This window comes from Pseudopipra pipra, chromosome 12 (genome assembly GCF_036250125.1).
Source record: "Pseudopipra pipra isolate bDixPip1 chromosome 12, bDixPip1.hap1, whole genome shotgun sequence".
NCBI classification, from domain to species: domain Eukaryota; kingdom Metazoa; phylum Chordata; class Aves; order Passeriformes; family Pipridae; genus Pseudopipra; species Pseudopipra pipra.
Window position 1 is genome coordinate 671,659 of NC_087560.1, and position 25,931 is coordinate 697,589.

The 25,931-nt window shown below is 42.4% G+C and overlaps 2 protein-coding genes across 9 annotated transcripts in view; one reads left to right on the forward strand and one right to left on the reverse strand.

The window, feature by feature from the left end:
* Window positions 1-743: 743 nt before the first annotated feature.
* FAN1 (FANCD2 and FANCI associated nuclease 1) lies at window positions 744-22,825 on the forward strand. Of its 6 annotated transcripts, XR_010433632.1 has the most exons (16): window positions 752-887; window positions 1,735-3,132; window positions 6,180-6,320; window positions 6,800-6,995; window positions 8,725-8,958; window positions 9,445-9,576; window positions 10,664-10,772; window positions 11,494-11,613; window positions 11,914-12,078; window positions 13,032-13,200; window positions 15,053-15,156; window positions 16,938-17,132; window positions 17,495-17,635; window positions 18,342-18,486; window positions 18,583-18,696; window positions 19,246-22,825. XR_010433632.1 is itself a non-coding variant. In XM_064668291.1 (15 exons), exons 2-14 carry the CDS (start codon window positions 1,857-1,859, stop codon window positions 18,477-18,479), a joined length of 3,120 nt encoding a protein of 1,039 aa, XP_064524361.1. In that variant the 5' UTR covers window positions 744-841; window positions 1,735-1,856; the 3' UTR covers window positions 18,480-18,486; window positions 18,583-22,825. The 6 variants fall into 6 exon arrangements, 5 of the variants coding, with proteins under 5 accessions (XP_064524361.1, XP_064524359.1, XP_064524363.1 ...); XM_064668291.1 differs by having other exon boundaries at window positions 744-841; window positions 18,583-22,825; XM_064668289.1 differs by having other exon boundaries at window positions 18,583-22,825.
* Window positions 19,511-25,931, reverse strand: part of MTMR10 (myotubularin related protein 10) — a 35,707-nt gene continuing 29,286 nt past the window's right edge. For all 3 annotated transcript variants that reach the window (XM_064668295.1, XM_064668296.1, XM_064668297.1), the window contains 3 exons: window positions 25,220-25,390; window positions 24,294-24,476; window positions 19,511-23,760 (listed from right to left, as the gene is read on the reverse strand). In XM_064668295.1, coding sequence (XP_064524365.1) covers window positions 23,161-23,760; window positions 24,294-24,476; window positions 25,220-25,390 — 954 coding nt within the window. In that variant the 3' untranslated portion in view covers window positions 19,511-23,160. The remainder of the gene's footprint in view (window positions 23,761-24,293; window positions 24,477-25,219; window positions 25,391-25,931) is intronic.

Genomic DNA, 25,931 nt, shown 5'->3' on the forward strand with positions numbered 1-25,931 from the left:
CACGTAGTTAACTTAGAAATTATATTCTGAAATAGTGAGAACCAAACAGGACACAAAAGCTTTTTAAGCCTGTGGTATCTCAGAGTTAGGAAATGCCTTCTCTTAACTTAAGAGTCACACAATGGGTCAGGTTGAAGGGTCCACAGTGGGTCACCTGGTCCCACGTCTCAGCTCAGGCAGGGCCACCCCAGAGCACATGGCACCGGATTGTGTCCAGATGGTTCTGGGATGTCTCCATGAGGACACTCTACACCCTCTCTGTGCAGCCTCTTCAGTGCTGGGTCACTGCACAGCAAAGTTCTTCCTTGTGGCCAAGTGGCACTTCCTGGGCCTCAGTTCCTGCCCGTTCCTCTTGTGCCATTGCTGGGTCCCCCGAGCAGAGCCTGGTCAGACAGGGATGGGGCCCTTGAGTGCTTTCCTCTAACGCGTCCTTTTAGAGCTCCGAGGAACATCCTCCCGTACCAGCCCCGTTCTCAGAGTCACATTAACCGTATTTCTCAAGATGGAAATATTTCACTGTTTACTCTTTCCTCGGCTGAACAAAGAAAAGAGAAGCCTCCAGCCGGTGCCCCTGTGGACCTTAACCATTCTCCCCCTCGTTGTTGTCAAAGGAAATGTTCAGAGTCAGCAGGGCCGTGTCGGTGGGTGGCGGGAGCGCGGGGCCGCCGTCGGGGCCGCCATCGGCGCTGCGCTGCTCAGGCCTGGCGGGGGCGGGAGCGGGGCGGCCCCGCACACACGGCCCGGCCCCTCACGGCCCTTCACGGCCCGGCACCACACGGCCCGGCCCCGCACACACGGCTCCGCACGGCCCTGCCTCTCGCGGCCCTGCCCACACGGCCCCGTAAGGCCCTGCACGGCCCCGGGAGGGACGCACGGCTGCGGCGCCGGTGCGCGGGGAGGGCCGGGCGGGCTCCGGGACAGGGCGCGGTTGGGTGCTCCCGGCGCGGGGAGGGGCGGGCACGGCCGGGCACAGCACCGGGAATGGGGGCGGGACCCGAGGCGCCGCCGTCCCGGTAGGAACACGCGGGGAGCGGCCGGAGCCCTCGTAGTGCCTGTGCCCGGCAGCCTCGGAGAGCCCGGCCCGGCCTGGGGCAGCCGCAGCAGCCGGGGGGGTGCGCTGGAAAGGCGAGTGTTTGGCACCGAAAATAGTGTCTGCACAGCAAACGAGGTAATGACGGAATGTGCCCTGCGACAGGATGGGGAGCAATGGCCATAAACAGAAGGAATTCCACCTCAACGGGAGGGAGAACTTCTTTACATTGAGGGTGGCAGAGCCCTGAACAGCTGCCCGGGCAGGCCGTGGAGTCTCCTCTCTGGAGACGTTCAACCCCCCCTGGCCGTGTCCCTGTGTACCTACTCCAGGTGACCCTGCCCGGGCAGGGGCTGGGACTGGGGGATCTCCAGAGGGCCCATCCTGGGCCCAACCCTGACTCTTCTGGGATTCTGTGAAAATTAGAGGGCTATTTAAATGCCAGGTTCACTTGATGATGTAAATGAAAAGTTGAGATTGATTTCCATGTATTAAACTGTTGAAGGCCAGCTGCAGCGTTCAGCATGGCGATTTTGGTGTGCCCCGTAAGGCAGGCTAAAGGACAGTAACACTGTAACAGTTAAGGACTGCTTGACTTCTTCACTTGTAGGCTTTAATGTTTTCTTCTCTGCTGTTCATCTTGGTTGAACCTTGGCTTGGTACCTTACAAGGTCATTCATTCAGTATCTTTTTTTTTCTTGAAGACACATCAGAGGATTACAGATGGAAAAGGCAAAGCCGAGAAAAGCCTTCTAAGTATTACAGAATAAGGAAATATGGCTTGAATGGAGTTTCCTGTGCTGTGTAAATGCTGTGAAGTTTTGTAATGGCAGAAGCTAGGTCTTCACGAATCAAAAGATCCCAAATAAGTTTGTCACTCAGTAAAAGTAAGAAGAAAAAAGGAACGCCATCTATGCCTTCAGCGTCCTCCTCTATTACTTCCTTTTTTAACAATGTTCCCCCTGCCAAAATTAGCTGTCCCATGTGTGGGCAATTGGTGCCAAGGTATGGAATAAATGAGCACATGGATGAAACATGTAAGAGAAACCGTGGTGAGATTGGTGCCATTGGTGCTACGCTGGACCCTCTGAAGAATAAGAGCCCCCCAGCTGCAAATGTAACCAATAATTCCAGCTCATACTTTTCAAAAAACATCTTAAATCTAGAAACAAGTCCCTCCAAAAGCAATTCATTGAAAGCAGAAGGTAGTGCAGCACAACAGATTAGTCCTTATTTTAGCAATAATAGCTCAGTCATTAGTGTTAACAATGAATCACAGGCCCAAACAGTCAAAATAGTCTCTTTGGGAAGCTTGTCATCGAAACTGTCCAGAAGATGTTGTGCCCAGGGAGGAAAACAGGTCGTGTATAAAGAGATTGACTCTTCACCTCCTGCTGTTCACAGTCTGTGTAGAAATGCTGCAGCACAGGAGGATGACAATGATATTTATGGTGGGCATAGTTCTCAGAAAGAAAATCAGCTTGCGCAGAGAGAGCACCAGGAACAAAATTTTTCAAAGAGGAAACCTGAATTTCAAAAAGAAAGAAACCAATGTAATCGAGAAGACCTTGTGGATGTAGTTCAGGTATCTTTACCAGCTGATAACAATGACAAAGGATTCCCAAGTGGTACAAGGAGCACCAAACCAGAAAGCAGGTCTGAAGGTGTGACACTTAGTCCTGATAAATTTGAAACACCTCTAGCCATTTATACTTCACCAGAGCTGGCCAGTAATTTGGAAGTCAAGACTCAGCCTCACACCTGGGTTATTCCTTCTTCAAAGACAGAAGTGAACTGTGATACACAAAATTGCTGTAGCGAGGGTGATGCACAGATACTTCCTGTGGAAGTTCTTGAAGACTTTAAGGATGAGATGAATTATACTATGTTAGAAACTGTGGGAAAAGAAGAATTTCAGAATTCCACTGGGGACGTTTTAGACAAAATAGATAAGGTTCACTCTGTACCCAGCTCTCCTGGTCACCCATACTACCTCCAGAATTTTTTGCTAGTGCTTCAAGCAGTCTTAGAGAATGAAGATGACATCAGACTGTTTGATGAGCAAGATATGAACATTATAACCAAGTTCTACAAATTATCAGGTACCTTTCTTTAAAAATACATCTCCACATTACTGTTGCATAGTTTTATGTGAGGAGTGCTATATCATGGGCAATTTAACTGGATGAGTTCCTTAAGGGGAAGAAGCTCCTTTTTCTCAGGAGACGTATCCATCAGTGGCTTCTTATAAGTAAACTCTCCTAATGTTGTTTAAATGGAAGGTGTTGATAAAAAGTAAAGACTTGTAAGGAAGGTCTGCGGGCAAGTCTGTAGTGACACTGGGGTGAAGCCAAGTCAGTGAGGTGTCTGGCTGGGCACTGACATGCCACAGCAGAGCTCAGGCAGGAGTGCAGGCCACCAGTCTGGGCTTAGGTACAGCTCCTGAGAGAATAGAGGGGGGGCCTGAAAAAGCCTCACTCAGCCTGCCCAGCACCTGAGCTCAGCTTACACAGTTGCACAGATCCGAGCTGGCCTTGGACACAAGCAGCCAAACCTGTGGGGGCTGGGGTGTGGCTGCAGAGCCTGTGGGTGCACTCCAGGCCATGAGAATGTCACAATAGTGACATCTTGGGGCTTGATAATGCCTTGTTTATGTTGTGATAGTTAAAAGGGGAATATATAAAGGCAGGAACAGAAGCAACAAAACTTTTATTATTGGCTCTCCGAGGCAAGCAGTAGATGCACATCATTTGCATCCAAAGATCTAGGCATAAACTTGCAGTTAGGTCAGTCGTGTATGCAGGCTTTGGTTACCTGGACAAATACTAAAAGAGGCTCAGGATACAGGTTCCTCATTTCCACACTCCCTTCTCTGGATGGGTACAACACCGATCAGTAACAGGAGCTTGTTCTCTTAAATAAAGGAAGTGCTTGTTTCTCTTTCAGTAGTGTGATTTCAGAATTCCCTTCTTGCAGGAGTTTGGAATACAGAAAGAATTACTGCAGAGTGGTGCTGGTAAATCCATGTATGCATTGAATGCCAGGGGCGCAGATAAAACAATCTTTCTTTGCAGGGTAGGAAAAACACAAGGATTGAGCTATGAGAACTGCTTTAACTCAATAGATAACAAATTCTGGACAACTGACAGATGAAGAAATCTTTTCCTTGAAGAAATACCAGACAGAATACTTTAAAAGTTCAGGTAGATGTGTTATGTGTCCCACGGTAGAAGTTTCTAACCAAGCAGGTGTTGTCTTTCAGTTATCATAACACAAAAAACCCAACACATATGCCTAGTACTATGGAGTTGCTTCAATGTAGGTATTTTCCAGTATTTCATTATTTTCTGCTGAAATGTCTGCCATTCTTCAGTGAGAGATCTCTAACTCACTGAAGTTATGAAGATTATTATGAAAGTTTGTAAACTTATTATGAAATAGAGAGCACTGCCAGTTTTTTAAGTGCCAGAAACAGTAGATGAAAGTAGGGAAAAGCAGAGGTGTATCCGTTATAAGTAACCTGCTGTGCAATATCAGCCTTTGTGCTTAAGATGAGTTCTGTCTGAAATTAGGTGTAACATTAAAAACATGATTTTTGTATTCTCCATGTTTAATTTTGCTACAAGGTACAGCTGCAAGAATTTAAATGCCAGTTCATAGTTCTAGTGACACAAACCTAATACACTCAGTGAAATCCTCCTTTCAACTTTCATACAGTAGAAATATTGTATCTGAAAAACATCGATTTATAATTACCAGTGGAACTGAGGTACAGAAAACAATTTTTTTCTGTTGTATTTTGATGAATCATAGAGGGTGAACTTTTCTAAGATCTTCTGCATCTTTTTGCTGATAATATTTCAACTTAGAGCAAATTTTTTATTTCATTGATATACTTGAAACTTTCTTAAGAACCACAAAAGAAAAAAATCTCCCGAACCTCCAAAGGTAGTGACTGCACTTCAGAACAGGATGCTTAAGAAGCAATTAATTACTTGCACAGTATCTTTCTATTCTATTTGTCATTCAAATCCTTCAGAGAGGAAGCAGTCCTCACATGCCCTTGCTGGATTGCAGCCCTCGTTTGGTCAGCTCCAGGGGCTGGGGAAAGGATGTGTTCATGTGTTCACCTTTTTCCTTTCTCCAGAGTTGTAAAAACTGGGAACCGACTTCAAAGGAGTTCTAATCCCAGAGAGAAAATGCCAGGCTCATATGTCTAAATATAGTTCTCCCAGTGAATTGATCCTGGAAACATTCCATTAAAAAAAGGCTGAAAAAGTCTTTTAAGGACAGGGGAATTGTTAAATAAACACATCGAGATTATCTGCCATTTCTTGAATATCTCTGGGTCTGGTAGTGTTTCAGTGTCTGTTTTTATTAAATATTGGTTTCAGTTAAGCAGCGGACAGGGATAAAAATTCAGAAGTTAATGAGGGTTGAATTAAGTATTCAAAGGGTTATTGAATGTAGTAACAATAGCTGAACTATTTTCAGCTAAAATTTAATAAGCTGTTTTGTTGAATTTCAGCATGTATGTAAAAAGTCTTTTTAAAGGGTACTTTAAGAGAACACTTCCCTGATAAAAATAAAATTAATAGCAGGGTTTTTTTCTGTTGTTTTCAGTAGATACATTAGTAAAATTAGGCTTATCTTTGAAAAAATAAGAGTCTGAAGACTGCTAGACAGAGAGAGGTATTCTGTGATTATGAAATTATTCTGCCAGACTTCTTTTGTTCCCTAGCACGAAATATTTGGTTATTGAATGACTGTTTAAGAAAGCAAAAAGACCTATTTAATATCATAATATGCAGAGTTGAAAAATGAAGTCATCTTTTCCTAAAAAACAAATTATTTCTTAAAGAATAAGCATGTCAAAATGCATTTTAGCAATGTACAATACCTGCAAAATACATTGTAATACTTTTGTACCTACAAAACTTAAATATTCTAATGAGTTTATTAATTACTTGAAAAGGTAAGTTCTGGTATTTTACCAAGTCTGCTTGTAGAACGTGATGAGATGTAAAATGTGTTTTAGAGGATACCTGCATCAAAGTAATTTTTCTGGTTAAGGTAGTGATTTTGCATACTGCTGTGTTTAGAATTTACTCTTCATTTTATCCTTCCCAACTTTAACTCCAATTTGCAGTTGGTGGGCAGAAGTTATATGTGAGACTTTTTCAACGCAAGCTGAACTGGTTAAAGGTGAACAAAATAGAGTATGGAGAGATAAGTGTGGATTTGTCACCAATGATTAAAGAACTGGCTGAAGCCAGATTTCTGCAAACAGGTAAGAACAGCACTGATAAATCTTAAAAATACTACATATAGAGTCTGCAGCTGGGTCATGTTAGAGTTCAATGCACTACAGGCTTGTCTGTGCCTTGGGAGGAGTACTAGATGACCAGAATTAAGATTTCAGGTAAATGAGTTGTGTTGTGAATATTAAAATAATGCAAATTGGGTAATAGGGAAGACAGCATTTCTGAATAGCGTTTTTTTGTAACTCAGCAGAATTTTTTTTTGCTTCTATTTTGAAGTTGTAGAGGGTGTTTTCTTCTGACTCTTCCGTACCTTCAACCTGGACCTGTGAAGAGGTCGGGAAGAAAGTCCAGAAGAATTTCAGGGTGAACCAGATAGCACTGACAGTACATTTTTGAGGAATTTAAGTCATTAGATTAGTACCAGGTTATATGAATGTGCTATGACCTATTGCTTGAGTGTACATGTATAACACACAATGAATTTATCAGATCATTTTGCTTGTAGAATCCGAACTGGAAGACCTGTGTGAAGGTTTGGATTTGCTTTCAGCCCCTGAACTAAAAGCGCTGGCAAAGATCTTTCACTTGCCAAACCCAAATGGTCAGAAACAGCAACTTGTGGATGATTTTCTGAGGTTGGCAAAACAGCGTTCAGTCTTCAGCAGGAGTCAGGCTGGTGTTGGGACAGTGATCTTAAAAAGGTAAATGTTTATAGTTGAATTTTGCACTGCACCAGACTGGAATCTAGATGCCTTTTCAAGAGAGGAATGCATTTAGTAAATTTATTAGTAAAAAAGGAAGCATTACATTTTGATTCCCAGCAAGTCAAATGGAAGGTTAAATACTAGACTTTTTTTAAAACTGTGTTGTGCTTTCAGCTGTGGGCATGATTATCTGTCTGTAAAGTTACTTGGTTACACAGAGAAACATTTCTGAATTCTGTAAAGCAGAGTCAGTGCAGAAAAACATCTAGGAAGGTATGGGAAAGGCCACTGCCTATTCAAACAACCATCTGATGTTCGTTTGCTCTGTGAGCTCTTTTGGTAGAACTAGAGGAGACCAATAGTCTCTTTTCTGGGACTGACTGAGTACTTTAGCATAGAGACTCCTTCTGGCAATATTTTAAAGGGAAAAGTATGTTTACCTGACAAAGTGTTCTTTCTATCCTGTGATGTTTCCACTGTGGCTGTCACAGCTGGGTGTATCAGATGCCCTTGACTTCCAGGTCTCCTGGGGTCCAGGTTCAGGTTTAAGATGCTGTGCTGCCCTAATAGGAGTGATTAGGGTCTGAACTTGGTAATTGTGGAATCCTTTCTGTATAAAATTTGGCTTGGATAGAAAGCTGGCAGAAGTCAGTATGGACTGCATTTGCTGTACTAACATAATTTGTATTTCCTGTGGCATTCTTTTTCAAATGAGAGGGATATAAAGTTTTATCAAGTTTTGCATAGCTGTGTTTATTGGAAAAATATTCCTCCTCCCCCCCCAAATCTATCATGTGATTTTCCATAAAATTCCTTGTATTAAAAGGGGCCTAGTATTGGAAAAAGAACTTGAAAATCATTCCTCCATGAAGAATTATTATGCTGTGAATCATTAAAGGCTTCTTTCCTTAATTTGTGGTTGCTTTCTCATTCTAATCCAAGCATAGAAAACTTCAGTATGAAAATCCTTAGATTTCATTTTTCCTCTTTGATACTAGACATTTGAACTATATGACAATGCATGATGCACAATTTATATAAATATCTCTAACTGAAACAAAATGGTTTTCAGAATAGTGTCTTAGAGAAAGGCTAGAAGAATGGAAAGGAGCCTGGGAAAATTAGTTACATTCCAAAAAGTACCTGGTGCTGTCTTACTCCCTACTTCAAGAACAGAGGCTGATAGTTACTTGCTCAGCCACCCCAGCTTTGGGAACATATTGGCCTTTGCTGTAGATGACAGCTGAAATGCTGATTATCCCAGGAGATCACAGAAAATCTGGTTTTAAATCTGTGCTGTCAGTGGACAAGCAACAAAGTTTGGGCTTGTATGAAAAGGCTGGTTGAAAATGGGCTAATGGAGGTTCCCTAAAACAATGGATCTCAAATTAGGGCCTGTAAACATTCTCTAACAGCAAACCATGTCTTGTTGATTTATGGTACTGGCTGGCACAGCAGCAGGAGTGACTGCACCCAAAGGGCAGTTAGTTCTGATTCTGTTCAGTTGGAAGTTTGGCCCTTAAACTTTTTATTAGCGAATGCATTTGGTTGGATTTTCACTAGAGGTTCCATGTACTATATAGTATCTCTGCTTCTTTCAAGGAAAATCAATTTCATGCATTATAGGCTTGAAAAAAAATTTTTCTTATACTTCACTCAGTATAATTCAGTTTTTACAAGTGACAGTAAAAATCATTTGTTGTACTAATTTTATTTGTCCCTCCAGGGTGAAGGACCTGGCTGGAAAATGTGTGAGGGTGTGTAAAGGCCCTCGGGCCGTGTTCTCCCGGGTCCTGCTGCTGTTCTCGCTGCCGGAGGCAGTGGAGGAGGAGGAGGCCGGGAGTGCTGGGCAGGGCCAGCTCTGCACGGTGCTCCTGGCCAGCATGGGCAGGGCCGTGTTCCCCACCTACACCGTGAGCAGGAGCACCCAGGTCTTCCAGGACAGAGACGATCTCATCAGGTGGGGAGAGCTTTGGCTGCTTGCACATCTGTTTCTTTCTAGAAAAGCTTTCCTGCAGCACTGGTGTAGACAAGTAAGAATTCATCATGGGGAACTTCAGATGTAAATATATAGAAGTGTGCTTTTGTAATGATTTTAAGTGCATTTTTGTATCCAGGTAGGACTCGTAATTCACAGTGGCTTGGCTTTGGATCCAGAATAGCGTATTTGTTTGCTTCAGGATCGTCTGCTGATGAAAGCTGTTTCTTCATTTGCTGTGCTGATTATTAGAAGTGGACTCTGAGCTAAACAAAAAATATGTTCTATAGTCTGTAAGTTTAAACATAATGGGCCCTGCTAGTTTAAACTCTGCTAATCCTATGAGATTAAGGATAAAAGATGGCTGCATGATTCAATGTCTTTGGAGACTGGAAGAGAAGGAATTGATTTCTTCTAACTATAGATGCTTTTTCAGCCTAAGAAAGTTATTGTGGTTTTTTCCCTCAGGTATGCAACTGCTGCTCATCTGTCATATGATATAGCCACCGCAATGGTAAATGGGCACTGGGAAGAAGCTCATAATCTCTATTTGTATGCTAAACAAACCTGGAGCGAACTGAAAAATCACCCCTCTTTAAGGTAGTGAACTGGAAACTAGCCTAGCATTCATAGGAAACTATTAAATGTATTATCTTACTTTTGGTACTTTAACTTTTGAGAGAGGCGTATAGACTACGCCTGATAAATTTAGAGGCTTTAATATTCTGAAAGCTTTGATCTTCCTGATTGTTTGTTTAGCTTTTAAGTGATAATATGAAAATTATAAAACCTTGGGAATTGATTGCTAGGCATTGATAAAACATTAAAACATTTCTGTTTTATGTGCAATGCAGGAGAACAAGAGTCTTATTTTTACCTTGTCATGGTTTGTCTTTATGGCTTTCAGATAAATGGCAATAAGCAGAATGTAAAATTCACTGTGAACAAAAGGATGTTGCAAACATTATGGGAACGCATGCTGGGTTATTCATGTCTTTAGACTTCCAAGTGGGGTCATTCAGGGGAATGTTACTGAATATCTGAGAACTGAAATAAAATGTGTTGGTTTGGAAGCATTCTTCATCAGTTTTTCTTTCAATTATTTTGTTTTCTGGCTTAATGATACACCAAAAGTTAAAGCTTTATGTTTGGCATTATATTCAATTCCATGGCAACTCATGTAAAACGGTGTAACCCTTCATAGAGGGTCATTTGGAAGTCTGTTCCATTTCACACTGAAGACAGTGGAAAAATCTATTTTAATAAGACATTCAAAAGACTTTGTCTTGAAATATAGAGTTGCCTACTGAAAAGATGTTAGTCTTTTTATGGCAGGAAATTCCTGTTCTAGACTTTTTCTTTTGTTCAGCTATGTTTCCAAAAATAAACTTCTATGAGAATGATTGGCAGTAACAACACATGATGTAATAAGTTACTATTTTGCATCTTATGTAAAACTGATTAACGAAAAATTCCACTGCTGTGGAATCTAAAATACACTGTGCAAGGGCAGCTTGCTCCCTAAGCTGAACTGTTGCTTTACCTTTGGTTTCTTACTTGGCAGCTGGGATGCTCATTTCAGTTCAGTTGGATATATAAGGCATTTAATTTTTGTAAATACTTTAGGTATAACTTTAAGAATTCAAATTGCCATATTTAAATGATCTGAGCTGCTCTTACTTTTTAGCTATCACAGAGTTTTACCGGAGTATCTGCGACGTTTCACAGTGGGCTGGGTGTATACAAGAATCCTTTCTCACGGTGTTGAAATTTTGCAGAGGCTTCACATGTATAAGGTAAAGTGGTGAATAGGAATCTGTGTTTAATGGAGCATTGTACATCAATTTACTTTTCTGATGTGGCCGGAAAATAGTGACAATGTTTGCCACGGATTGCTATAGTTCTAGTAACAGGTTACTTTTAAAGGAAAAGAGCCCTTTTTTGTGCTGCTTTAGAAAGTTTTAAATTGTTTTGATTTCTGCTTATGCTTTGTAGATTTACCATCTGTAATACACCATATTGCTGAGATATGCTTATTTCATTATTTAAAGATACCTGTGTTTCACTAGATTTGGTTATTGTTTTTAAGTAAGAAAAATCTCAGAGGAGAAGTCTTCTGAAATCTCTGCCTCTTCACCTTGGGAGATTACATCCCTAAAGGTCTCTGATTTATATGTTAAAGCAAATCAGATTATTCTGAAAAAGACTTTGCTTCTGCAAAAAGGCAACTAGTAATACTCGGATATTTTTCATATACAATAAGGAATACAGAAAGGATAAAAATATTAAAATTTTGGCAGTTAGCCTTTAAGTTTACATAAAAATATCTCTATTCCAGAGTTTTTAAGATACATCTATGCACTTGAATTGAGTATATTGGGTAGTGGAGTAAAAAGCAGGTTTGAATTGTTCAAGAGACAAAGTTCTATAGTATCCATTAATTAGAAGGGAAGGTGACAAGCTAACTTGCCCTTGGCTTTGTAACTCAATTAATGAACATCCCGTGCCATTGCACAGGAGGCCGTGCAGGAGCTGCAGACCCTCCTGGCTCAGGATGTGTACTGTGCTGACAGCAGAGGGAGATGGTGGGACCGGCTGGCTCTCAATCTACATCAGCACCTGAAAAACACTACGAAGGTAGCTGCTGTAAAACTGGAAACGCTGCACTTGTTGTCTGAAAACGTGTTTTAAAAACACATCTTATGAAAAGAACAGTGGAACAGGATCTCCTAACAATGTAGGTATTGGTAGGAATGCCAAGGTCAAGGCAATCAGTTCCTCCTAAGAAAATGAATATTGAGTGTACCTCATCCTTGGTTGGCCTGGTATGCTGGTTTTTGCATTTACATTTTTGTGCTCCTTAAATGGATTGTTCTTAAGCAGACAGGTGTCCATGGGTCTTTCTAAGTTCCTGCTGGTTCCCTTGCTCTTTACCAGGCCGTGGGCTGCATTAGGAAGGGGCTGGCAGACCCCTGTGTCCGCACTGGGCACCGTCTGTCCCTCTACCTGCGGGCCCTGCGCATCAGAGACTCGCCGAGCTGCAGGCGGGTCAGGGGCCTGCTCCAGGACCTGCCTGTCATCACTGTGCAGGATGTGCCACATGTGAGTAAGGGTGCTGCTGGTGTCTGCGAAATAACAACTATTGAGGTCTTTTTTACTCTTGACGAGAGAAGATAACCTGTGAGAGTCTTGTTACGTGCTGGGCACCAGCCTCTGACTGCAGGAAAATGAATACAAATGTGTTTCTAAAACAAAAGCCTCTCATAAGCAAATACTTTTATGTTGGTCAGCTTCAAAGCTGAAGTTAGTCAGCTGTACACTGGTTAAATTTGAATTGCTTTATATGTGTTATGAGCCTGATCAGCTGTAAACTCCACTAATGTAACAGTACGTGCTCGGAGCCTTCCTGAGCAGATCAGTGCATTGTGTCTGGTGTCTGCAAGCCAAGCATTTTGTGTGCAAGAAAAAGTAATAGTAGCTTCCTTAGCATGTTGTCGCATTAGATTAGTGGCTAAAAAATGCCAGTGTTCTTTTAGTAACCTTTGGAAGGTATGCACTCTAAATATGTATTGTGCAAATATTCAGTGGGGTGCACCTGCATCATATTGGAATGGATTTTTTTAACTCTTTCTTTTCCATACCATCATAAAGATAATTCTGTGTGATCAAAGTCAGAGCAGAGCCTCACTTGTTCTCTCTCCTCACCACGTCTCTCCCTACATCCCTTCTTTGTGTCAGTCCAGAATCAGTCTCCTCAGCCTTCTGTATTCTTTCCTCCTGGTCCTGCGTATAGAGAGGCTACTTGCCACCTGCCCAGGATTTTTGCTAGACATTTTTTTTTCTGAAAAATTCACCATTTTATGAAAGCTAAACTGAATGATTTCACAAATTATGGCAGGGTAAATTTTATTCATTTGATTTTTGGAAACAAGTCTAGTTCTGATTTTAAGAAAACTGAAAAGGAGGAATGTGTGTTTTAGGCAAGATCCAGATACTTAGGCTAAAGCTTTTTAAATGTGATGCTGGAAAGTAACCAGATGTTTTATTATGTTCAGGTTACAATCAATGGAAAGATGTGTCCTCAGACGGGAATGGGAAAATCCGTATTTCTCATGGAGGATGTTGGTGATGAAGAAGGAGGCGAAGGCTGTAGTGTATCCACAGTCATGTGCTCAGTTGAGGAGCTGGCATTAACTCATTACAGGAGGAATGGTTTTGATCAGGGTAACAGTACCATTTGTTTGGGCATTTTACAGTAAAATAACTGTGGGAGTAAAGAACCTATTTCCTAATCAGTTTAGTTAATAGACCAGTTTTAGCTGATTTCATTAGACCAGTTTTTAGTCTGATTCTGTTTCTTTCCCAAATGCCTCTAATACATCATTTCCTTACCAAAATGCTCTAACATGTATTTTCAAACTGACCTGCTTCCTGGCCTTTAATTATTTGCTGCCTTCATGTACCAAAGGTGTTTTTGAAATTTGTATTTCTTCTTTATCTTCATAGAAAATCGCTTACTTTGCCTTTCTTACCCGTGAAACAGCTATTTTATTTCTTAAGGGTAAAATGCTAGCATTGTCATTTAAGGGAGTGTCACCAAGGAAAACTGATTTTTGCTACTAGATGAAGATGAAAACAGTATATACCACTAGCAAGACACTTGGCAGTTTTTTTGAAGGCTCTATTAGTAGTTGTTCCTGTATTTTTACAACTTAGGAGCTGTGAAAAGCCATGGACAAGTAAGAATATATAGATCTGTTTTACAGGAAAAAAAGCAATATGCAAACAGGTAGGCAGGTTATTTTTTAAGATAAAATTTGTATCTTTATATAAAATAGATATTTTAATATAGTTTTATATTATTGATATGTTCCAGAATACCATTGCAGGAAAAGTGGCTGTATCAGAAAAGGGTAAATGAGAAGGTGACAATATTTAGAATTTAGAAGAACTGTGCTGAAATCCTCTCTCAGTTCCTCACTCCCACCCTCTCACCATCGATCTTCGTGGCTCAGCACAGTTTTGAGCACACAATGGCCATGTGTGATTTAGGGCTGGGCCTGAGGAACCAGAATTCCCAGTCCAGCACTAAACACAGCCCAGAGCACACATGGTCTCCTCTCTCTCATCTGTGTGATGTGTCAACCATGTATAATACACAAACACTATATATCATATAGTACAGACAGCACAGATATCCTGTGATCTATAGGTATGACACGTAACATTAAATATAATATCATAGATAATATGTTGTACTAATAGACTAAGAACAGAACATACCTCAAGAGCTGAGGTGGAGGTTGGTGGGAGCTCTGGGAGCCACCTGGTCCAACTCTCTGCTCAAGAGCCAGCTGCCCTGGACCATGGCCAGCTTCTGAGTATCCCCAAGGATGGTGACTCCACAGGCTCTCTTGGCAACCTGTGCCAGTGCTTTGTTACCTTCACAGTGAAAAATTGTTTTCTTATGTTTATATATATATATATGTATCTCTGTGTGTTTTATATATATATATTCTTACATATATGTGTCTCCCTGTGTTTAATAAGTGACAGGGATGAAGAAAAAAAGATGATGGAAAAGCAGTCAGCTCTACCAGACTAATGCTCAACCAGTATTACTCAAAAATGTTATATATTGAGAAAAAAAGTTATATAAAAATGGGGTATATTACATATATACACACATGTATACACACATATATGTGTACATACACGTATACACATACATATATACAGATACATTTATGTATTTATATTTGGTGTCAAGATATTGCTTTTTAATGTTAACAAAAGTTGTGTATTTAAAAATTGTCCAAGTAAGCCTTGTTGTGGAAGGGCAGTGATCCAGCCCTGGGCTGTGACTGAAGGCCCCTGGCCAGGCAGCAGCAGGTGCTGGCAGAGGGGGCAGGAGTAAAGTGGATTTCCAGTGTTCTGCTGTAATGGGAACATGTGCTGACTTCAGCTGGGCAGGAACCTGAGCATGGTGTTCCTGCTTTGGGTCGGGGTGGTTTCATTCTTCCTCAGGTTGCTGTAGAAATTGATGTTTCCATTTTTATTGAATTTTGCCCTTTAGGTATTCATGGGGAAGGCTCAACATTTCTTACGCTGTATGGGATTCTAATGTGGGATATCATTTTCATGGATGACATACCCGATGTTTTCAGAAATTCCTATCAGGTAACTTTGAAAGGCTTTCCTTAGTTGCTGTATTTACCCATTGCTGTAGACTCAGTAACCACGTTAAAATCTTATTTGGGATTGGATTAGCATTTTATTCTGAGGGAATTTCCAGACAGATCTTGGGTTTTCCTTCATTTTATTATTTGTTATATTGGGTTTATTACTAAGTAATCCTCAGTAACTTAATTGCTATGTCAGTCTGGATTCACCGTCTGATAGGGTGAAATTCATCTGGTTAAATGCATGTGTCCTACAGCTGAGCTCACTGGGCAAAATTTCCATTATAGTTAGTAGAACACTGCTATACCACAGCCTTGTTCATCTCCTTTGAAGATGACACATTCCATTTAAAAAAAGAGAAAGAAAAAAGAAAAAAAAGAAAAGTCTGTTTCTTTTTAGTAGCCTTTTAATGGTTGTCACATTTTTAAACTTAGGTTTGTTAACACCCCCACTCACCCCACCCCACCATGTTTATGCTTTTGGGACCATCCCTCCTTTTTGACAAAGCAACAAACAGGAAAGCAATACTACATGTTCCCCCCAGAAACAGCTGCCTGCCACACCCTAAGAGTAATGATTCCGGGTGAACTTGTGGCTTTTAGCTGAATGCTTTACATCCTACAAATTACAGCTAGAAAATTTTAATTATTTCTATTGATTAGAAAACTTGATCACATTTGCTAAGAAAACCCTAAAAATCCATCTCAAATGTTACAGAACAAAAAAAGGCTAGATAATTGTCTTCTTTCTTCCGCCTTAACTCATTGCTTCTAGTTGAATTCCTGGCCAAGAGGGAGACCAGACAATGCCGTTCTCTTCCTTAACTGGATTTATTTGTACTGGAAGAAATTATAATTTTATATCAGTATGAGATACCTTAAGTAGAAAATTCTTATTCTAGAGGTGAAGTATATGGGTTATTCTTTTCTTCCCCCCTCCTACTTTTTTATGTTTCTTCAGCAGTCTGAGGTAGGAGTAGAAATCCTCGTGGCTGAGCTGAAACCCCCTCGGCTCATAGACAGGTAGGAAGGGCACTGCTGTAGCCCCAAAGGCCTTACAAAAACTGTGCCATAGAATTCATACCAGTGGCTCCTTCTGTGGAGTTATCTACTGGTCTTGTCAGATGCTGAAGCTCTATGAATGTTGTGTTAGAAGCAGGTGTTCTTTGTCAGTGCAAACTACCATTTACTGTAGAGCTTGCCTTTCTAAATACCTTTCATACAATCTTATATGCATATTATACTTACTTAAAAAAAAATGAAAAACCAAACCCCCAAAACTTGTGTTTATGTGTTTATTACAAACCCAGTATTTACAGATCACTTGCAAATTTATTTTTTAAACTAGTTTTTCCTTATTAATTCAGAGCAAAGCTATCATGAGCATCAGGCATAAACAAGGATGAGCTGATAGCTCACCCCTCATTCAGTCATTACCAGGCTGTATTTTTGTGGGATTATCTGTGGCAGCAGGTTGTGTAAGGCTGAAATGTGCCATTTGCTAAGCACTCTGCATTTGCTGTTGAAAAGCTGGCCCAGCACTTGGGTACTGCCTGTTCCAGCAGTGTTCAAACCTGAACTGCTGCAAGGGCTTTACACACTGGGATGTTCAGAGCTGGGTGTAAAAAATGTAATTTAATAAATGTTTATCTGGTGGACATGTTTAAGTTAGATCAGTGTTTGAGTGAATTTGTAGTTAAGAAAAGTATGTAGTAGGGCATTGTCTTTCTGCCAGCTGTGCTGGCAGCTCCTCAGAGCTGCATTTACGTTTTTACACAGACATCCCCCCTGGATTTGTACACTGACAGCTTCTATGAGAGCAGGAGGGATGTCATCGAGGCCAGACTGCAGCAGCTGCACTCAGCCTCCCCAGAGACTCTGGCAAAGCTGATTGCTGATGTCTGGACCACTCAGGAGGGAAAAGCAGCAGCACTAGTGAGCTGGGGACGTTTTATTTCCCTCCAGCAAGCCCAGGTAAGTAACTGTTGCCCAGCATGGGGCCTCTGATTAGGGTTGTCATTCGATAGCACATGGCCATGGTGTGTCACAGGTTGTACTGAGGCACTGCGGGAGGGAGAGTGGTGGGAGGGAGGAGTTGGGAATAGGGAGACTTGGGCTGAAGTCCTTGCACAAGTACTGTTACAATTTTCTGATATGGTCACTTTTCCTGCAAGGGCAGTTGGGAACACAGCAGGAAATTGCTGTAGAAAACATCTACTTATGCTTCCTGTTACACCAGACTAAACAAAAAGCTGAGCTGGGCCATACACTAGTCTCATGAGGGTCGGGAAACGGCTCTACAGGAAATTAAAGACAAATCCAACCAACCACCGAAGCCTCTCTTGCAGAGCCTTGTCTCCTGCCTTGGAGGAATGTTCCTGAGCGGTGTTTTCAGGCGACTGTCCAAAGACCTGCGCCACTGCCGGGGAGGTCTGCCTGACCTGGTCGTGTGGAGCACACACACCCAGCACTTCAAGGTACCTTGGGAGGGCATGGAAATACTCAGTGCTCAGCTGGGAACTGCCAGCTGTCAGCCCATCCAAACTGTGCCCTCCTGTCATGGTGCAGGTAAAGCTGCTGCTGGGCTGCCAGCACCACAGCTAGCAGTGGGTGGTTCTCTGCTATTTCATCACACTGTGCTGTAACTTTAATGGGCATAATCAGAATCAGCAGGAATGAACACTGGCTGTGTTGGTGTGGAATAGATCTTTGATTAAAATTAATGTAAAGCAGTGTTATCAATCAGTCATACCCACTGACTGTGGGTAGCAAGGAGTTCGACTGGCACCACTTAAAACTTGACTGTTTGAGTCTTTGAGAACTATGTCAGGGTCTGCCACAAAAACTGAGTAAACAGTCATGGTTGGTGTTTTGCATGGTAGAGGAACAGGTACTAGAAGACTACTGGACATGTCACCTGCTGAAGCAACTTGTTTTTATAAAAGAGAGCTGAATAGCAGAAATTAGTTCTCTGGAACACCTGAATAAGTTGTGTCAGTCTCAGCTGGAACAGGTGAGGTTGCAGGTGCTTGATTTTTGAGTATGAGAGATCTTCATTCACCAGGGCCTCTGTGTTTTGGTGGCTATTTACTATGTAACAGCCGTAAAATAATACTTATTCTGTGGGAATGATGCTGCAGTTCCTGCACAGGCACACTAGTAATCATGGCCATTTGCTTGCAGCTGGTGGAGGTGAAGGGCCCCAAGGACCGGCTGTCGCCCAAGCAGATGCTGTGGCTGAGCGAGCTGCAGCGCCTGGGAGCGGCCGTGGAGGTGTGTCACGTGCAGGCCGTGGGGGGCAGGAGCCAACGCCTCAGCTGACACACAGGTTTGACCGGGGGGCAACACACCACTGCCTGCTGCTTATTAAAAATAGTTTCTTCTAAAATTCTGGCTCCTTGGAACATTACTGTGTCCTTTTTAGCACAAAGCATACTACGGTGCACTTTGAGAAGACTGATTTACTGCACGTCACTTTGGGTTCAGAAGAGCAGAGCCCTTCTCTTCCATCCACAGTTCATAACTTATTCTATGAAAGGTAATCCAGGGGGTTTGCCCAGTGAAGAGAAACAGCTGCCATCACACTTGTACCTCCTGAGAACATCCTGTTCAATATAAAATCTGGGGCATCAAGTCCTGGTCATTTCTGTGTTGCCTGTGTAGCTCAAATTCATCATAGTGTGCAAGTTTCCTTGCAAGGCAAGCACAGCACCTTTACAGGAGTGTCAGGTTCTCTCCTTGCCCCCACTTAGTACTATGTGTTTGAATTTTGCACTTGAATGTAAAAAAATACAGGTGCTCAGTGATGGCAGAGAGCAAGGCATAAAACTTCAATGCTGTTTTAATGCACTGCTCTGCATGAAAGGACAATTTATTTAACAGGCCCTTCTGCTGTGAATATCTGTATTACCTGTGTAAAGGGAAATGTTTCTGGTAGACGGGAGTTGGTCAGTGCCAACGTGACCACACTCATTTGCAGTGTGTCACTCATTACAGTCAGTTTTACCCCACATTAATTGACGTGTTTGCTCACTCAGAAATATGTCAGTCACTTGGAATATAATTTAAAAGATTATTTCCCTTTTAGGACACCAGAATCCTGCAGGTTTCTCTCAATTTTAACACCAGCCGACATCTTTTCTCTGGAGTCTTCATTCTCATACTGCTTTTAGAAATTCTGCTTACCATGCAAACAGCAGACACTGTAATAGAATATAGCAAGGAATAAAGATAATTTGCACATTATTTTTATTAATCATCTTTCTTCAGCACAGTGTCCCTGCTTTTCTTGGAAAAAACAAACACCCCCCCCCATTTTATTGTTAGAGGAAGTGAAAGAAAAATGCCTGAAGTTCACTGTGGAAAGGTATGAACTTTTATTGACTCTAATTTACTTCACATTCACAACTCAGCATCAGGATTTTATCATCTTCCTGCCACTGCTATTTTACTCAGTAAATCATTATCAGGCACAAAGGTTTTAGTTTCAGTTGAAATGGTGAACTCTAAACCATCACAGCAACAGCATTAGAAACCTACTGCCTACAGCAATTTGAGGTACTGATTTCTGTCTCTTTGTTAGAGGCAAATTTAAGATTTCATCCTTTGCTTAAATATATGTTAGAATTTTTTTGGTTTTAATGTTTTTCCCTCTGAGAGTAACCAAAACATTTGCCCAACTTGCTACATTTTCATAAGAATACAAGGCAGTTATATCAGTGGCTGCAGGCCTGGGCAGACCCCCCCCCTGCATTTCTGGAAGGAAAGCCACGTCTCTGATCCAGCAGTGAAGGGAGGGCGAAGGTACCACCGCAGTCAGCTCCACCTCGCAGGAACTGAGGGTCACTAAAGCCCCTCAGCTTCTGAGCTCCCTGCAGGGGTTACAGGGTGGTACAAAGCCATGGCACAGCCAGGAACAGCTGGAATAACCCAGCTTTTCTACCAACAGACAAAAAAAGATGAGCTTCTTGGTAGCTTTTCTATTCTTGCAACACCAAAATGGCAAACAGAAATTACAATTTGAAAATGTGTACGTATATATATACACACACATATATATATACACACTTGCATGTCAGTATTCTGTACATAGACATTAAAGATACCTACTCAAACCCCAAAATTGCTTTTGAAAGTTATTAGAGCAGTCCCTGCTGACTTGATAAGGCAACTGTGCAGTGGAGGATATTTCAAAATTAACATCTAGTACCTGTCTTCCAAAAGTAAATTAAAAAGTGTTGTGTAACTTAAGAGGAAGATGCAATACCCACAGGCACACGCTCACTCACACAGACACAGCAGTTGCTCAGGTTCCTTGGAAGGCAAGGCCATGGACACCAGAAGCAGAACATTGTCCACATGTCCAGGGAAAGGTGGATCCCTTCCCCTCCTCTCTGCAGGAGGTGCCCCCTCTCAGCCTCTGCTTACCTGACTCCCCTTTTTGAATGGTATAAAATGTCTTTTTAAATCTGTTTGGCAAATACATATTTCAACAGGTTTTGTTTATTTTAAAGGCATATTATTTTTAGCCCCCTCCCATGCTATATATATAAAATACAAAGACCCTCTGCAGCATCTGTACACATCTTAGAACTGAAATGTAAAAATGTCTGTAATTTCCTTATAAAAGACAATTCTGTTTAAATATAGTACCCATTTTTTCCCCCAAAGGGTACTAGCCTTAACTTTTTTTTTTAATTCCACCAGCTGCTTTTGTGGGGTATTTATTTACACATTTTTGGTACCTTTAAACCAAAGAAGTTATACTTTTAAAGACAAAAAAATATATATAGTCAACTGTCATTTTAAAAGAAAAAAAATTGGTACCAAAAGACACTAAGCACACAGGTTGAGGTCTGTTATGTCAAGTATCAGGCCAGGGAAAGCAGTAAGCTAATGGGAAAAAGGAAATCACAAAAGCAAACTAAAACAAATGTTTGAATAATGAACTGACCCAGTGAGATGACTGCTCCAGCAAGCTTGGAAATAAACTCAACTGGTTTGTGGACCATGTAACATGTTCAGCCCATCTTGCAGCAGAATTAGGCAATTGAGGTGAATACACGTTTTTTCCTCACAAACAGTTGACCAGAAGGATCTGGCTTTGTCTGCCAACAGCCTTGTGCCCACATGCAGACACGGCTGTGTGTGCACACAGAGCTTTCACAAACACGGGGTTGGGAGTTCCCAAAGGAGCCCACCCCACACAGCTCACCCTCGCCATGGCCCTGCCCATCCCTCTGCAGCCCCAGCCCTGGAGCGCAGGAACAGCTTGGGACACTCGGTGCTGTGTGTGCTGGGCTCTTCCAGCACAAAGCACCTGCAAGGCCACTCCAGATGCAAGTTCTCTGAAACAAATCCTTGAGCGACCTCAGACATCCCACCTGTGCTCTGTGACTCAGGCTGTGCTGAAGACCAGTTCAGTCGGACAAACAAAAAAAGGTCTCCAAATCCTGTCCCTCTCCACCTTTTTTAAGCTCTACTATACTGTGTATTACCATCATGCAGCTTTCTTCTTTCCCCACAAAAACTGAGAACAGCTTTTAGTCCATCAGGTAAGGCCTTTGGTGCTTTCACTTGCGAGCAGGGGCTCAGTGCGAGTTCAACAGCATTTGTGTTTTACACAGACATGGTTTACTGTGAAATACAGCCTCGCTGGGAAGGCAGATGACAGAAGCCTCAACCTCTGACAATGACCATCACTATTCCTCCACCCTCCCAATATTCTTTACACTCCTGCCTTTCTCCCTGGGAAACTTGAGTCCTTTTCTGGCACAGCATCCAGGGAGAGGTATCATTTAAAAGGTTTTAGCACAGCAAGTAGGATGGTGCATTAAGCAGAGGGAGGCTGTTGGATTTAAATCCCTCAAGCAGTGCTTGTCCACTGCACTGCCCGTGTGGCTGTGCACAAATGCAAAAAGAAGGCACCGCTTCCTGCTCTTCCAGCCCCTGCCCACAGTGACTGCAGCACCACCACCCCTCGTGGGGCTCCCAACACCGACTGAGCCCTCCTTTCTGGAGCCCAGCTTGGCTCAGGGGGGAGTTCTGCTGAAAGCTACTTTATCCTACAAAAAAACGAGATGGTTGGCAGGGATGAGAATCTGGGCAGGGATATAATGCTGAGGATTTGAGATGCCTATATAAAAAAGTGAGAATCTCATCTGGACGCCTGTTGTTTCCAGAAATTGAGAGGGGGAGGCAGGAGATGGAACAAGAACTTGCCACAACAATCTATTGTGAAAAGTTGGGGGCTGTCAGCTGCATTAATCTTGCTACTGTGTCCTCCCAATTAAAGGCACTTCTAAAGCTACTACAATACCATATCTACAGTAAAATGTTTTAAGGTTAACAGTGCATTGTCCTGACCTGGATTTCTACAGTCTGAAGTCAAGCTCATGACAAAGAGCACAAATCCGACTAATTGTTCATGAACACATTTTGTGGAGAAAAAGAAAAAGGAACAACCCCTTTAATAGATACACACTGCATTAGCAGATGTGTAGGGTGATAAGTCACAGAACATTAGTGTGTTGTATCTATGCATGAAAGTATTCTTCCTGAAGAGGCTGTCTGACAAAACAGTATGTTCCCAGATTTCAGCTGACATTTCATGTCCACTGCACTGCTTTGGCTTTCCAAGCTGTTTTATCAAAGGGTCATGTCAGTCACTGTCTGGGAAAAAAGGATATTTCAAGCAGAACCCACATTAATGACCACACCAAGCCTCTCAATTAGCTAATGAAGCGCTCCATCGCATGTAATGAGCCAAACCCCAAAGGACAGGGGGAGTTAGGGACCAGAAGCCCCAGCAGACGAGAACTCCTGAAGACAAAATTGTGCGATTTGAAGCATGACTTGCCTTGCTTTTAAATATTTGTGCAAAACTTACGTAAGGTTTGTATATAAAAATTATTACAGCTTTCAATGCCGCATTTAGCAGTGTTAACTTAGAAAAGACAAAATGATATGCTGTATTCTCCCCAAACCTTTAAATCACACCACCTCAGTCTTCATTTGCCAGCGTCTCAGTGGACAGCCAGATTTTGGCACCACTTAAAAATTTGCTTAACGGTGTTCCCAAAATGCTCCGTCTGCAGAGGTTCCCTACAGGAGAAAAGGGGAATGAGGAGGAGAGAAAGTCTGGGGCACCCGAGGTGTCATTGAAACCACTGGCTCTGAAGTACATCCTGCTTTGATCCAGTTCTGTGCAGTGGCCTTGCAAGGAAGAGCTGCTTTTGTAGTGCCGAAGGTTCCGGTTCAACATGTCCACTTCATCCGCCAGCACAGACACCCTGTGGAAGGCGGTGACGGAGCCACCGTGGCTGATCTGGGCCTCGGGAACCCAGCGGAAGTAGCACAGTTTCCACAGTTTGATTTGTGTTGCAGAGAGGTGGGGCAGGATCAGGCCGTGCAGGTCCACAGGCTTTGCAAACCAGTCCCTGAAGAACTGCTCCCTGCTGTGGCTTGGGCTCTCTGCTGGCTGGAAAAGGTCTGGCTTCAGTTTTAGTATCAGAGAGTTTCTCCTTGGAAGGAACTCCTGCTCCCCGATGATCCCGTTCTTTAATGCTGGGGGAGCACCTCGCAATGTGGAGCTGTAGTTTTTCTGCAGAAAAGAAATACTGGTAATTTTCCAGTTTTACATTCATTTGAGTAGCAGATTTCCCCGAGCTGCCAGAATGCATCATCCAGAGAAACGCTGCGACCTTTAAACACTTCTGAGCTTGTGAGTCACTACTGCAGGGCTCACAGGGAAAACTGTGGCCACTTGGGCCCTTCGAAAGAAATACATATGTTTTGTAGCAACAAATTATTGACTTATAATCAGTATTTACTGAACATACTGACAACCCTGGGGGGGAAAAGTGGCATGCCATCACTTTTCCATAGGTGAGATTATGCAAATGTTGGCAGTGAGCTCAGTCACATCAGAAGATGTCCCAGAACACAAGGCTCGACAATTTACATCTTTGCTTCTACAGAAAATCATTTCTTTTGGCTGGGAAGCCAAGGAAATTGAGGCTCCTCCTGTTAAACCACGGGTGTAACACAGGCTGTACCTGCAGTTCTCCCAGCAGGAGCCCCTGTGGGTGGGCACAGGCCCAGCCCTGCCCTGCCCTGCCCAGAGAGCTCAGTTACCTTGGAGCGTTTGAAGGATTTCATGGCCCCGTTGTGCACACACGGCGCGCTCTTCCCCACGTACAGCGGATTGTGGAACAGCAGGCGGTCCCGGCTGGAGAACTGAAGAGACCAGTCCCAAACACAAGGGAATCTGAGGCCTTTCTCACCACCCAGCTGAATGTTTTTGCTTATAGCGAATTCCTGCAAGAAGTTAACATTCAGGGATGTCATTTAGAGGCAGCACAACAGAGCAGCGAGACAGCTGGAGAAAACAGCTGTGCCCTGTTCTCATTTGGGCAGTTACTTTTCAATGATATTGTTTGCTTACTCTTAATCCCCAAACTGTGATTTTGAGAATATACCAACAGTCTCTCAGTGCTCTAATTCTTTGTAAGGTGGCTACCTAAAATTTTAAAGGGAAAATATTTAACGAAATAAGTATGTTTCACTTTTATCAGCCATCAAATGTTTTCTACACAAGTTCAGTTTTCAAAAACAAATTAAGTGTTCAGTCTTCTAAGTGCTTTCATAGTGCATTGCTATCTGAACTTTATGCAGTATTTCCAACTTTTTCAACTATTTAAACAATTACGTCAAGAGATTTCAAAGTTTGCCTGAAGCGTGAAATTCTATTTATTGCCTGTCATTCTGCTTTATCAGTTCCAGATATAGATTTGCTTCCTAGAGGAATACAAACAATAACATACAATAGCAATGCTTTCCTAGGAAAAAACAAAACCAAAATTCAATAGACTTTCTTCTTGAACAGTTCCTGTCTCTGCAAAGATCACCTGAAAGGACATTCCGATCATCTTCATCTGGGGACCTGACTGTTTTGCCCAAACAGAGTGTGACATTTTGCAAAGCACACAGGAGCAACTGAGCTGGGGCGCTGTTGTTTCCAGAGGGGCACAGGGCAGGTGGCAGAGCTCCCACTCACTCACAGTGCTCTCCTTCACGCGCTGGTGGGGGCAGTTGAAGAGGAAGGTGCCGAAGAGCGAGATGCGGGCGCTGTCGTGCAGCAGGGTCAGGTACACCTCGGAGAACTCGAAGGCTGCTGGGTACTGCTCCAGCAGCTGCCACACGCAGTCAAGAAACATCAGGAACAAAGGAGACTGGGAAAAGAAGCAGGGGATTATTAGATTTAACAAAGGCTTCTCCCAGATCATATTAATTTGTTTGCAGTTATTGCTCCATTAGGGTATTTAGCTGCATCTCTGGTACATTACTCAACAAGGTAAACTATTTGCAGTCTTGTATTTTTTATGGTTCTATGCAACTATAACACCCTGTATTCCTGTTTAGCCACTTGCTTTATCAGAACTACCTTTGCACAGCTTTCCCTTGTCTCTTCTTTCCTTCATACTTATGTAGCTGCAAAAATACTTCCTGCCACCTGGATGTCCCTCATCATTTCCAAATTAGTGCTTGTATGAGCCTTCCTTACCTCTTGGCTTTGTATTTGCAATTTATATACTTCCTTCTTGTTTAAAATGACCAGAAAGCTTATGATTCAGCCATGTTAACTTCTCACTACATTTCTGAGCTCTTTCCATAGCAGCCCATGAATGGCAAAAGCATAAACCATCATTTACGTATAGCTTTAGAAACATTTTCCTCTTCCCAGTTTCAATCTTCAGTATATCCCTTGCAAGG

Excerpts from the sequence above, each read along its gene's own strand:
- FAN1 (XM_064668291.1), top strand. The coding sequence starts at position 1,857 with ATGGCAGAAGCTAGGTCTTCACGAATCAAAAGATCCCAAATAAGTTTG. Across the intron at positions 13,201-15,052 it reads GAGGAATGGTTTTGATCAGG|GTATTCATGGGGAAGGCTCA; the intron begins GTAACAGTACCA and ends TTTGCCCTTTAG. Across the intron at positions 17,636-18,341 it reads CACACACCCAGCACTTCAAG|CTGGTGGAGGTGAAGGGCCC; the intron begins GTACCTTGGGAG and ends ATTTGCTTGCAG.